The sequence below is a fragment of the Dendrobates tinctorius genome, unplaced genomic scaffold (assembly GCF_039654945.1).
Source record: "Dendrobates tinctorius isolate UK_male_01 unplaced genomic scaffold, ASM3965494v1 ptg000273l, whole genome shotgun sequence".
Classification (NCBI taxonomy): domain Eukaryota; kingdom Metazoa; phylum Chordata; class Amphibia; order Anura; family Dendrobatidae; genus Dendrobates; species Dendrobates tinctorius.
The window spans coordinates 1,693,569-1,708,254 of NW_027361940.1; the positions used below are offsets into that span (position 1 = coordinate 1,693,569).

Below are 14,686 nucleotides of genomic sequence, written 5' to 3' on the forward strand. Positions count from 1 at the left end.
CTCCAGCCTACCTAATGAGAGCAAGGCCTGGCAAGCTGCCTATTGATTTGGATATGGGAGTCCTGACACCTGAAGTAACATCACCAGATGCTGACTGGGATACAGAGCGGCAGCAGCAGTACCGTAGAGTACAAGAGTGTGTAGAATAGAGTCTAGCTCAGGCAAGACAAAAAACAGGAAAAGAACTACAATCAACATGCACCTGCAGTTCCCTTGTCACCAGGAGAACAAGTCCTAAAGAGGAAAAGGAGGATGCATAAATTGGATGACCAATGGGAAGCTGAACCCTACACCGTCCTACCATAAACTTTGACAACACCAAAGTGTGCCTTATCAGTAAGGATGGAGGAGAAACCTCATCAACAGTATCGAGGGATGATCTGAAACTGTGCCCTGACCAACTAAAGGAAAGGATGGGAGAACAAAACAACCTTCAACCCATAGAAGAGGAAGAAAAGGTCAGCACTATACTCGGAGAATTCCCTGCAAATTGGACTAGAGTGAATCAGGCCATAGTGGTGCCAGTTTTGACCTTTCCCCAACTGGTAGTGCAAGAAGAAGTGACTCAAGACCACCCTGGAAACCAGAAAGTACAGGCAGCGGATGCCACACCAGCAGTGGAACAAGAGAATTTTCACCCTGCCAGTGGTGAATCTGTCATACCCACAGTAAGTAGAAGTGGTCCTAGGAAATCTAGTATTCCTGTGCTATGCAGAACCACCAGTATTGTAGCCAGTACAACACACTACACCAGTAATAGTTAACATAAGGCGTCCAGTAAGGTCCCCAACAACACCAGTGCTATGTAGGTCTGTCCGCAGTACCCAAGGTATACTACCCCTAAGGTTTCGTATATAAATAAATTATGTGAATGGTAAAATGTAAATGTGCAACCTTTTCAAGCTTATGTGCCTACAAAGACTCTGTAAGAACCTTTTTGAAATATCAGTTTGTTTTTGATGGACAATTGGGCCACAGGACTATGTGGTCAAAACTATACTTGTGTATAGTTACCAACTGCTCAGGAAATGGACCATGGACATTGACGCATGGACTAATCATCATCAGGACTATTTTTGAGCTTTGGTTTTTGTAATTTTTCATTTTTGAAGTCTTGTTACATTTACATTTGTTCATTTGTTAATACGTTTAGCATGTCATCTTCAGTCCGGGAGTACTGAATTGCACTAGGGGGGAATGTGGTGCCCCCAGGAGTATGGTCGCTACAGTGGCATTACCTTCCTCCTAGGGAGTGTGATGTCATGCTTGGAAGCAATAAAGGGTCTCTCTGTCAGGTAAATACAACGCACAGCACAGTTCCCACTCAGGGTAAGCGGAGGGAGCTCTGAACCAAAACAGGGGGAGGAGCTGCTCCTGCTGGCCAGGAAGGGGAAATTAGTCAGTTTGTGTGAGGAGGGAAACGAGTGTGGACGTGAGTTGATGAGCTGGAGGATTGAGCAGAGTTCAGGCTCACTTCTAGCTGTAGCGCATGGTCTGGAGTCCAGTCTCCAAGGTTGTACGGATACTGATGTTCCTGCAGCAGAAACCGGAGGAATAGGAAGCTGTAAATGCTCTGTTCCCACATAAGACTCGGAGGCACAACAGTAACGTGTGAGCCACAAGAAGGAGGCTACAGCTGTCTGCCATACGAGGGAGTTCTAAAAGAGAACAAGCAAGTGGAACTTCAGTGTAACACAGTACTGCAAGTACCTCAGATAAGCGCTAGCAAGGAGACTACACAACCCATCTGCATAGAGAGATTCCTAAGTTGCTTCCAAGCTGGCCAGCCTCTGTTCCATCTGTAATCTGGACCCTGGACTGCACTAACAAAGCACAGTAAAAGGTAACGGAAACTGCACCCTGTTGTGTCATTGCCTTCTTCCTGCAAACCCTCCAGCACTGCTACATCTCTGTGCCAGACACTACACGCTCTTCCTCAACACCTATTACCACTGCCATGGGACCACAGCTCCACCTGTGGGGAGCCATTACATCTTGCTGCCTTATACCATCTGTCCCAGAGGATCTGCCTGCAGTGTCGGCTTAACCCCTTCATTGCCGACCACCACAGGTGGCGTCACGTATCATCCACTTATAAACTTTAATCAGCCACGCTCAACCCCTTTTACATGGACGCCCAGGGTCACCGCTACTGTGACACTTGCCTCTGAGATACCGGCCCGGTACCGAGTACTCCACTGCCCTGGCGGGCGACCCACTTATCTACAGCATTACAGAATGCTGTAGATATGCCCCTCATGGGTAGCAGATAAAATTTTCCTTACACATTGCGTCGGTCAAAGCCTTTTCTCGGTCATTGCTTTGGGAGGATGGCGGTAACTTTTCATTTGACTAATTGTGCTGCGTGAAGGGACAGGATCAGCCGACCTTAATCGGATCGGAGTATCAGGGAAATCTGCTTTGCAGTTCACAAGTACCTTCTCTTGTCCCAGCACTGTTGCTGTAAATGCGATGCACCCCAAAAAGGGTGCTATTTGTACTCCCCACTTGTACCAATCAAGGGGCCCCAATTTTCTACCTCCTCTCACCACCAAAACCACCTGTAACTCCATCTTTTCAGTCCCACGTGCACCAACTCCAATTGCCACTTATCTTCAAGTCAGAAAACACCAAGGTTACTTACCGGTAGCCGGTTTTTCCGGAGCACATGACGGCACACATGAGAGAGGGGATCCGCCCAGCCAGGACAGGAACCCTACTGAAGATAAAAGGGGCGGTACCTCTCCCTCGCTTCAGTTGGTTTACAGAGCATGAGAGGGCCCTCGGGTTAGTACACATGGTAAAACTATCACCACATTATATCTTACTAAAAAAAAAGCACCCAAACTATAGTGCACACCAAAGGAGTGATAAGGGGGGGGAATATACAGGTGCAGTCATGGGCTCCGGAAAAAACGGCTACCGGTAAGTAACCTTGGTGTTTTCCCGTCTCCCATGACGGCACACATGAGAGACTTTTGTAGAATAAGACACTCTAGGGAGGGACCACCGCTTGCAGCGCCCTTCTACCAAAGGTTAGGTCAGTAGAGGAAGATAGATCAAGTCGGTAGTGCTTAAGAAAAGGTCGAAGGTGAGGACCAAGTAGCGGCTTTACAAATCTGCTCAATAGATACCCCAGCCCTCTCTGCCCAGGAGGCAGCCACAGCTCTGGTGGAGCGAGCCTTGATGCCTTCTGGAACCGGAGCGCCACTTGAAGAGTAGGATAACATAATGGCCTCCCTGATCCATCTGGCAATGTTACTCTTAGCTACCCCGTACCCTTTTCTACTACCCAGAAAAGCTACAAACAGGGACTGATCTTTCCTCCACTGACTAGTTATTGACATTTATTGTAATATGGCTCTCTTTACATCCAATGTATGGAACTTTTGCTTCCCAGGGTTTTTAGGATTATTTCAGAAAAATGGCAAGGAGATCTCTTGAGTCCTATGAAAGTTTTGGACCACCTTGGGGAGATAGCCCGGGTCTGGTCTTAGAACCACTCTGTCATCCAAGATCTGCGTATATGGAGGGCATATAGATAGAGCTTGTAGGTCACTCACTCTATGGGCCAATGTTAAGACTACCAATAATACAGTTTTAAATGCGAGTAGTTTTGGTGACAGTTCATGTAATGGTTCAAAGGGATCTTTGGTTAAAGCCTCTAAGACTAGGATTCAGGTCTCAGGGAGTTCTTTGGGATAATGACCGGCCTCGATCTGCCACAGGACTTTATAAACCGGGACACCCACCTATTGGCCGCTAGGCCACAGCCATATAGGGCCCCCAGAGCTGAGACCTGGACCCTGAGGGTGCCAGTGGCCAACCCGAGTTGCAGCCCCGACGGAAGGAACTCTAGGATAGGTCCCACTGGAGCTACATCCCCCAAAGGCTCCCCCAGGAAGCCTAGGAACTTTTTCCACGTTCTACCGTAGATTTGGGATGTTATAGGTTTCCTACTTTTCAACAGGGTGGAGACTAACCCTGGTGAGAATCCCTGGCGACTCAGTAGCGCCCTCTCAAAATCCAGGCTGCCAGATGGAAGCCCCCCACCTGAGAGTGGACCACCGGTCCCTGGGAGTGTAGGTCTGGAACCTCTGGTAAGATCCATGGATCCTTCACTGACATGAGTCCCAGAAAGGAGAACCAAGGTCTCCTTGGCCAAAATGGAGCTATAAGAATTATTCTTGCTCGATCTTCCCTGATTTTCTGGACTACTACGGGGATCTTTGTTATCAGGGTGGAACTTATAGGCCAGGGGGAACTTCTAGGGTATCTACTGCGAAGGGATTTTCTTTTGAATTCAGTGAGCAGAACTTCCTGACCCCACTGTTGCGTGAGGTGGCGAACAGGTCTATTTCTGGTTTGCCCCAAGCCTGAACTATTTGTTGGAAAACTTGGGGGTTTAGGGACCATTCCCCCTGTCTTAGGTGTCTGCGACTCAGGAATTCTGCTTGTGTATTTTCGACACCCCTTATATGGAGTGCCGTGATGGACAACAGATGTTGTCCAGCTAACTGGAAAAGTAGATTTGGTATTTTCATGAGGCCCCGAGATCTCTTTCCCCTGCCCCGGTGGTTGATGTAAGCTACCACTGCACGATTGCCCATCATGACTCGGGTGTGGCGGCACCGAAGCAAGAGGAGAAAAAGTTTCACGGCTTTCTCTACTGCCCATAGTTCTTTTTTCTAGCGAGGACCAGGTTCCCTGTATCGAGTGGGATCTCAGGTGTGCTCCCCACCCTGTGGCACTTGCGTCGGTTGTAATGAGGTCCTCGATTGGTTTCTGCCACGGGACACCGGTTGTTAGATGCTCTTCTATAGTCCAGAGTAGGGAGTTTCTTACCTCCATGGAGGGACATAGTTCGCCCTCTAAATGTCCTTTCAGTTGTTTCTGCGCTGACAGAACTTCCCACTGCAGTTGTCTTAAGTGGTACTGTGCCCACGCTACCGCGGGTATGCATGATGTCAACTAGCCTAAAAGGGACATTGCGTTCCTCAGTGTTATAGCTGGCCTTTGTATTGCTGTGCGAGCTAGGCCCTTATTCTGGTCACATTGTTTCCTGGTAGGAGGCAGCGCTGTCGCTCGGAGTCCAGTATTAGCCCTAGGAAGGATTTCACCCTTACTGGTGTTAGTCTTGACTTGGGGATGTTTACTGTAAAATAATGCTTATCCTGTAAAATACTCAGGACTAATTACCAGATAAAAATATAGTGGTTTATTTGGATTCTTCCATCAAAGAAAGGTTATTACAAAATAATTCAGGTGAATAAAAAGAGGTGAGATATTGTCCATTGTTCATAGCAAAAGCTTTCCATCTTCATTCTCTGAGATCCCACATGGCAAAAGCAACATGTATTCTTCTTCTCTCCGAGATCCTGAATAGCAAATGGCTGCTGTGTCTCAGTTCGGCTTCTCACATCGCCGTCAAGTAATATACCAGCTGTTATGTCATGTCATGGCCCAACACAGGCGACATCTTCGTGTCTGTCTCTCATGATGGTGAGGGAAGAAGAGCGACCTCTACAGTTAGCCATGAATTATATACGTCTCCTAAAGCACGTGGTCTCTACATATATGGAGCTGTCTTTCTACCATGAGCCAAGCTTAAAAATAGCCTATGTCATGTAAGCTAAAGCATTCTACAGAACTGAGTCTTATAAGAAATTAACGGATTATTAATATTTAACATTTACTATCCATCCTAGCCTTAGTAACGTTAATATCACTTCCTTCACTTGGTGTGTGCAATGGGTCTCCGACCTCCCTATGACAAGAAAGTCATCCAGGTATGGGACGATCACCATGTCCCGGGAACGAAGAAATGACATTACCTCAGCCATCACCTTGGTGAAGACTCTGGGGGCTGCAGCCAGGCCGAACAGAAGAGCTGCGTATTGGTAGTGTTTGACCTGACCTTGGACATAGAGCACTACTCTCAAGTACTTTTGATACCCCCGGTGGATTGGGATATGATAGTAGGCATCTTTTAAGTCTATCACTGCCATGAGGCAGTGCTGGAACAGGATTTTTGTGGCCGTATTGATTGACTCCATTTTGAAGGAGCAATTGTCTACCCACTAATTGAGCCTCCTCAGATTAACTATGGTCCTCCAAGAGCCGTCTGGTTTTTGTATTAAAAAGAGGGGGAAATAGAAGCCCCTTTCCTTCTTCTTGAACTGGGACCCCCTGTAGGACTCGTTTTTGCACTAGTCCCAAGACTTCCGTCTCCAGGGTCAGTTGCTGCTCTTGAGCTTTCCTTTGGGGTGTCATTATAAAGGTTCGCCTGGGCGGACGGGTGAGTTTTATTTTATTTTTTTTTTTTTAAACCATCCTTGATTATGCTCAGGACCCATGTACTGGGGGAGATATTTTGCCCAGGCGGGAAGGAAGAGAAAAAGTCCTCCCCCTACCTCCGACCTGATGTCATTGGGGAGATTTTTTTGGAGGAAGTAGAGGACCCTTTAAACATATAGCCCGATCCTCTCCTTCTTTTAAAGTCCTAAATTTTCCCTCTCTCCCGTGGGATGACCCCTGCCACATGCTCCAAAATTTCCTCTAGTTTTTTCCCCCGAAGAGGAACTGGCCGTCACAGGGAATGGAACAGTGTCTATGTTTTGATGGCAAATCCCCCGGTCACCCTTTAAGCCACAGGGTTTGCCTTGTTGCATTTGATAAGCTTGCCGCTCTAGCTGTTAACCTCGCGGCATCTGCTGAGGTATCTGCTAGAAAAGCCACTGCTCCATGTACCAGTGTCAGATAAGACAGTATTTCATCCCTAGGAACTTTATCCCTGATCTGGTCCTCTATTTGTTGAAGCCAGGCCATGAGGGCACGAGCGGTACGAGTACCAGCTATTGCCGGTTTTTATCCACCTGCCGATGCTTCCTGGATATGCGTCAGGAAACCCTCTGCTTTTTTATCAAGCAGGTCATTCAGCACGCCAGAGTCCTCTAATGGTACAAATACCTTTTTTGAGGATTTAGCTACGGCACCATTAATCTTTGGGATTTTTTCCCAGGTTTCTGAGTCTTTTTAAATGGGTACCACCTTTTTGATGTAGAAGGTAAGGCACCCGACCTCTCAGGGTTTTGCCCATTCCCTGTCAATTAAGGCCTTTAGCTTATCATTTACAGGGAAGGTGCTTCCCCCCCCCCCCCCCCTTCAGTTCTCCAAACATAATAATAATAAATAATACATTTTATTTTTATAGCGCCGACATATTCCGCAGCACTTTACATTTCAGAGGGGATTTGTACAGACAATAGACATTACAGCATAACAATAATCACATACAGTAGATTATAACAAATACCAAGAGGAGTGAGGGCCCTGCTCGCAAGCTTACAGTCTATGAGGAAAGAGGTAGACACGAAAGGTGGGTGGTAACAGTTGCCCTGATTGTATGGACCAGCCATAATGTTAAGTGTGTAACAGTACAGACACAGAGGGCTAATGGATGCATAAAGCATGTGGGAACATGATGCTGGGAACCTGGTTATGGTAAAACTTTTGGCTGTGCCACACAGGGATAGATTAGGTTAATGTGTTGAGGCGATAGGCCAGTCTGAATAAATGCGTTTTCAGGACACGCTTAAAATTGTGGGGATTGGGGACTAATCGTATTGACCTGGGAAGTGCATTCCAAAGAATTGGCGCGGCACGTGTAAAGTCTTGGAGACGGGAGTGGGAGGTTCTGACTATTGAGGATGCTAACCTCAGGTCATCAGCAGAACGGAGGGCGCGGGTAGGGTGGTATACTGAAACAAGGGAGGAGATGTAGGGTGGTGCTGAGCCATGGAGGGCTTTGTGGGTGAGGGTAATAAGTTTATACTGAATTCTGGAGTGGATGGGTAGCCAGTGTAATGACTGGCACAAGGTAGAGGCATCGGTGTAACGATTGATGAGGAATATGATCCTGGCTGCAGCATTCAAGACAGATTGGAGAGGGGAGAGTTTGGTAAGAGGGAGACCGATTAGAAGAGAGTTACAATAGTCCAGACGAGAATGAATAAGAGAAACAGTAAGAGTTTTTGCAGAGTCAAAAGTAAGAAAATGTCGAATTCTAGAAATGTTTTTGAGGTGCAGATGACAAGAGCGAGCCAGTGATCGAATGTGGGGGGCAAAGGAAAGCTCGGAATCAAGTATGACCCCAAGACAGCGGGCCTGTTGCTGGGGAGTAATAGTGGAACCACACACAGAAATGGCAATGTCGGGTATAGGTACATTAGTAGAGGGAGGAAACACAAGGAGTTCAGTCTTTGACAGGTTCAGTTTCAGATATAGTGAGGACATGATGTTAGACACAGCATTTAGACAATCGCCGGTGTTTTCTAGAAAGGCTGGCGTGATGTCAGGAGAAGAAGCGTATAATTGGGTGTCATCAGCATAGAGATGGTACTGGAACCCAAATCTACTGATTGTTTGACCAATAGGGGCAGTTTACAAGGAGAAGAGGAGGGGGCCTAGAACCGATCCTTGAGGAACCCCAACAGTAAGGGGAAGGTGAGAGGAGGAGGAACCGGCAAAAGATACAGTAAAGGAGCGGTCGGAGAGATAGGAGGAGAACCGTGAGAGAACGTTGTCCTTGAGGCCAATGGAACGGAGCATAGTGAGGAGGAGCTGATGATCCACAGTGTCGAATGCTGCAGAGAGATCCAAGAGAATTAGCATGGAGTAATGACCATTTGATATAGCTGTTAGCAGATAATTAGAGACTTTAATGAGGGCAGTTTCAGTGGAGTGTAAAGAGCGGAAACCGGATTGGAGAGGGTCGAGAAGAGAGTTTTCTGAGAGATAGCGGATCAGACGGGAGTGGACCAGGCGTTCCAGGCGTTTAGAGATGAAGGGAAGATTAGAGACAGGTCTATAGTTAGCGGCACAGTTTTGGTCGAGGGATGGTTTTTTAAGTAGTGGATGTATGATGGCATGCTTAAATGAGGAGGGAAAAATACCAGAAGAGAGAGAGAGGTTAAATATTTTAGTTAGGTGAGGGGTGACAGCAGGGGAAAGGGACTGGAGGAGATGTGACGGAAATGGGTCACTGGTGCAAGTAGTTGGGCGAGAAGATGCAAGGAGCCTGCTTACTTCTTCTGTGACTGGTTCAAAATCAGAGAGTGAGTGAGATGCAGTGGGGGAGGGAGGACAGTGCATGGTATGAGGGGATTTGGAGATCAGATCCGACAGGAAATTGTCAATTTTTTCTTTGAAGTAATTGGCCAGATCGTCAGCTCGGAGCTCCGTGGTTGGGGCCTGTACTCTTGGATTGAGTAGAGAATGAAAAGTGTCAAAGAGACGTTTCGGGTTATTGGACAGTGAGGTGATGAGGGTGTTGAAATAGGTTTGTTTGGAGAGGTGAAGGGCAGTGTTGTATGTTCTAAGCATAAACTTAAAATGTATGAAATCTTCGTGTAGATTGGATTTTCTCCACAGACGTTCGGCGCACCTGGAGCACCGCTGCAGGAAACGTGTTTGCACCATGTGCCAGGGTTGTCGCCGTCTGCGTTGTGTTCTATGTATAGGAGGTGCAAATTCATCCAGGGCACTTTGAAGTGTTTCATTGTAATGCTTCAATGCAGAATCAGGACATGAGAGGGAGGAGATAGGGGCCAATGAAGACTGCAAGTTCTTCAGAAGTTTCTGGGTGTTAATGGCCTGTATGTTTCTATAAGTCTGGACAGTGGGGGTGACCTGAGCAGCCTGGCAGTTCTTTATAGAGAATGAAAGAAGATTGTGGTCAGAGAGCGGGAGAGGGGAGTTTGCAAAATCATCCACTGCACAAAGCCGAGAGAAGACCAAGTCGAGGGAGTTTCCGTCTTCATGCGTTGGAGAATTAGTAAGCTGCGAAAGGCCAAATGAGGAGGTTAGAGATAAAAGGTGAGTAGCAGATGGGGAGAGGGGAAGAGCAATGGGGATGTTGAAATCTCCCATGATGAGGGTAGGGATGTCACAGGAGAGAAAATGTGGAAGCCAAGTGGCAAAATGATCCAGGAACTGATGGGAGGGGCCGGGAGGACGATACACCACCGCCACTTGCATGGAGAAGGGGGTGTAGAGTCTGATGGCATGGACCTCAAAAGAAGGGAAGACAAGTGAGGGTAGTTGAGGGATAACCTGAAAGGTACATTTTGGTGATAGGAGCAGACCAACGCCTCCACCTGCTCTATTGTCTGATCTTGGGGTATGAGAGAAGTGTAGCCCCCCGTATGAAAGAGCAGCAGCAGCGGTAGTGTCTGACTGCTGGATCCAGGTTTCAGTAAGAGCCAGGAGGTTAAGAGAATTAGAAAGGAAGAAGTCATGGATGAAGGAGAGTTTGTTACACACTGAGCGAGAATTCCAAAGTGCACAATTAAGAGAGACAGATGGCATGCAGGGAATATTAATAAGATTAGAGGGGTTTCTGTGTGTAGCAGTCGGGGGGTTTGACTTTCTATAACATGGGGGACCAGGGTTGGGAGCAATGTCTCCTGCGACTAGGAGAAGGAGGATAGAAAGAGTGAGCAGATGGTTAAGTGATTTGTGAGAGCGTCTCTGGTGTTGAATGGTGGGACTGGCTGGATCTGTGCAATTTAACAATGTGAAAAGAGCGTGAGTGCTATACATAGGAGAGGAAAGGAGCGAGGGGCCAATATGGATGGAGTGTGGAGAGTTAATGCCAGGGCGGTGGATGTGTGTGAATGCAGCGGCCAGGATATAAATTACACAAATGCATATGGTATATATTAGTTGTACTCCAAATGTACAGGGTGTAGATGTATATAAATGTCTTACCTGTCTCCTGCCCTGTCTAACTGCCATGTTATAACTGCCAGAAGTACTTTGATACATGCACTTCGATTACATGTGCATAAATGCCACCCCTGCATAAATGCTCCCCCTAGCTATGTCTGAATATATGGGAGGTTAAGGCTAAGTTTTTTTTTTTTGTTTTTTTTTTGGCTCTCTCTTCTCCTTAATCAATCACACTAAATTGAGACACAAGGACCCAATAAAATGTTGTGGTCAAATAAACACATGTCCAGCACTACATGGATCATAAAGCACTTTGAAAAGTTTCTTGACCTCACAACATAAGGGGACAAGCAGAGTAAGTTGAAAAAAAACTATATACCAGATATAAGTTTGCAGAGTTGAAAACACATAGATAGCATTCAGGATTAACTGCTTGCTGACATTGAATGGAGACACAGGAGTGGATTCAGAGCAGAGATTGGAAAAGCTGGTTACCTGTATGAAGAGAATAGAGATGCGTGTCACATTCATCCATGTTATAACTGCCAGAAGTTGAGACAAATGACAAACATAACCTCCTCCCATGATTTAGGAGACTTTTACTCCTTAAGGCCCATTGTAGACCTGACAGTTTTGACCAGCTTTTCCATGTCCTCTGTTTTGGAAACACGGACGGCTCCCTATATCTCTGTCTGAGGAGGCTTCTGAGGACTGAGTAGAGGAAGAGGAGGTGGAGGGGGACAGGGATTTTTCACGACCTTTTTGCACTAGCGAGGCCTCTGAATCCCCTTTTACGGCTTCTTTTATTCGCCCTTTTAAGGGCTGCCTTTAGGGAGCCTTTCATCTCCTCTTGTATTATAGCCCTACGGCTAGTCACCAAATCAGGGATTTCATCCCATATGGCTTTGTTTATACAGTCAGCGCAGAGATCTTTCTGCCACTGACCTGCCAGTGGGTGTCTGCATAGGGTGCATGTTCTATTTTTGCCGCTAGCAACCCCTAGTGATGGAACCCCGTTATCATAAGGGTGACATTCACGTAGATCACTCACCACCGCTGTCAATCAAGGGTACCGATCTCGGAGGCTCCTCAGATGCACTCGTGACTAGAGTTGAGCGATACCGTCCGATACTTCAAAGTATCGTATCGGATGGTATCGGCCGATCTTTAAAAAAAGTATCGGTATCGCCGATTCCGATACCGGAAGTCCCATTCAAGTCTATGGGACTTCCGGTATCGGAATAAGAAAAACCCTTTCCTGCCCTTGTACAGCCTCTCTGGGGTCTGTACGGGCCTTTCGGGGGGCTGTGCCGGCCTGCCAGGGGGTCTGTGCAGGCTCCGGTGGTCTGTGCCGGCCTGCCGGTGGTCTGTGCAGGCTCCGGGGGGCTGTGCCGGCCTGCCGGGGGGCTGTGCAGGCTCCGGGGGGCTGTGCCGGCCTGCCGGGGGGCTGTGCCGGCCTGCCGGGGGGCTGTGCCGGCCTGCCGGGGGGCTGTGCAGGCATCGTCCGATGCCTGCTACCATGACAGTGATTGACACATTAGCCAATGATGGGACAGTAGTAGTCCCATCATCCGGCTAATGTGTTAAATGTAAAAAAAAAAAAATTACATGCTACATACATACAACATGCATACTACATACATGCTACATTCATACTACATACTACATGCATGTAGTATGAATGTAGCATGTAACATACATACTACATATATACTACATGCATGCTACATACATACTGCATGCTACATACATACCACATATATACTACATACATACTACATGCATGCTACATGCATCATACATAACACATATATACTACATGCATGCTACATACTACATGCTACATACATACTACATATATACTACATGCATGCTACATACATACTGCATGCTACATGCATGCTACATACATACTACATACATACTACATATATACTACATACATACTACATACATGCTACATGCATGCTACATACATACCACATACATAACACATATATACTACATACTACATGCTACATACATACCATATACATACTACATGCATGCTACATACATACTACATGCATGCTACATACATACTACATGCATGCTACATACATACTACATGCATGCTACATACATACTACATGCATGCTACATACATACTACATGCATGCTACATACATACTACATGCATGCTACATACATACTACATGCTACATACATACCACATACATACTACATACATGCTACATATATACTACATGCATGCAACATACATACTACATACATACCACATATATACTACATAGATACAATACATACATAGACATACAGTACATATAACAGAGTAACATACTTACCAATACTTGTCACATTGTTCCCCGAAGCCATTGTCTTTCCGGAATAAATATTAACATAACAAACCACAAAAATACTCACCCACGATCCGAAGCAGTCCACGAGTGTGTCCCACGACGATCTTGGGTAGAGAACTGCAGCATCAGCTGTTGCTGCCGTTCTCTACTGGCTGCAGGAATCCAATGACGGAAGGTAGGTATCCTTCCGCACTGTATTCCTCCGCCACTTAAAAAAAAAAAAAGTCCCTAGTCTCACTTTATGCCATTGCTGTGTGGGAAATTCCCACATGTAGTATGTATGTAGCATGCATGTAGTATGTATGTAGCATGTATGTAGTATGTATGTAGTATTTTTTTTTTTTTTTTTTTTTTTTTTTTTTAACATTTAACACATTAGCCGGATGATGGGACTACTACTGTCCCATCATTGGCTAATGTGTCAATCACTGTCATGGTAGCAGGCATCGCCCGATGGGACTTGTAGTCCCATCGGACGATGCTTGCACAGACCCCCGGACATCAGCACAGCCCCCCGGCAGGCCGGCACAGCCCCCCGGCAGGCCGGTACAGACCCCCACAGGGTGCACAGACCACCGGCAGGCCAGCACAGCCCCCCGGCAGGCCGGTACAGACCCCGGGCAGTCCACACAGCCCCCCGGCAGGCCGGCACAGCCCCCCGGCAGGCCGGTACAGACCCCCACAGGGTGCACAGCCCCCCGGCAGGCCGGCAGAGACCCCGGGCAGTCCACACAGCCCCCCGGCAGGCCGGCACAGCCCCCCGGCAGGCCGGCAGAGACCCCCGGAAGGCCCGAAATGACGGCGCATCATGATGCGCACACACCGCGCATCATGATGACGTCAGGCCGTCAATCAACTGAACTTCCGATTCCGATGCCGAATTCCGATATTGAAAAAATATCGGAAGTCGGTATCGGAATTCCGATACTTGCGGTATCGGAATGCTCAACACTACTCGTGACGCTTTTTCTGGACGTCTCAGAGTCATGCCGGTCGTGTTTACAACTGCCGCTCCCACCACTTGAGCGGCTACTTCTGGTATGCTGGCGGCTCGGCACTGCATCTGGCGAGAGCTTTTGCTGCCATCGCTGCTCTCTTTCCCCACTTCCCTTGTGAAGTTTTCTGGGCATGAGTGCGTCTTCTGTGGTCATCCCTCTATCCAAGAGGGATCCACTGCACTCTCAAGCCTCCTCCGGTGCCCATTCACAGCCCCTCACCCCTCCTGCCACGCCGCTGGGATGATCTTTTGCCGGCCAGCGTTTTCCCCATGGGTGCTGTTATCTTGGATCCCGGCGCTGCCCCTACGTCACACGGGCGCGCCCATTCCCAGCGTGCCTTGCGCGTGAAGTCAGAGGGGCGCGACCCAGGAGTGATCGCCTCTCCTGGACATCGGCAGAGGGGGGAGGGCAGCACGGCAGCCACGGAAGAGCCCCTGGACCAGTGACAGTGCTGCGCTGACGCCCGCTCGGACGCTGAGCCCCCGGGGGACCAGCGGACGGCGCTTCCACCCCCGACGCCCAGTGCACAGGCTCTGCCTGATCTTCCACGCTGGCACGGGGGTGGGCAGGTTCAGACATCTTGACACACCGTCTTCA

The 14,686-nt window shown here is 47.8% G+C and overlaps 1 protein-coding gene across 1 annotated transcript; it reads right to left on the reverse strand.

Moving 5' to 3' along the window:
* Positions 1–7,171: 7,171 nt before the first annotated feature.
* LOC141072444 (uncharacterized) lies at positions 7,172–12,036 on the reverse strand. Its single transcript, XM_073559709.1, has one exon. It carries the CDS (start codon positions 10,825–10,827, stop codon positions 8,443–8,445), a length of 2,385 nt encoding a protein of 794 aa, XP_073415810.1. The 5' UTR covers positions 10,828–12,036; the 3' UTR covers positions 7,172–8,442.
* Positions 12,037–14,686: the final 2,650 nt, after the last annotated feature.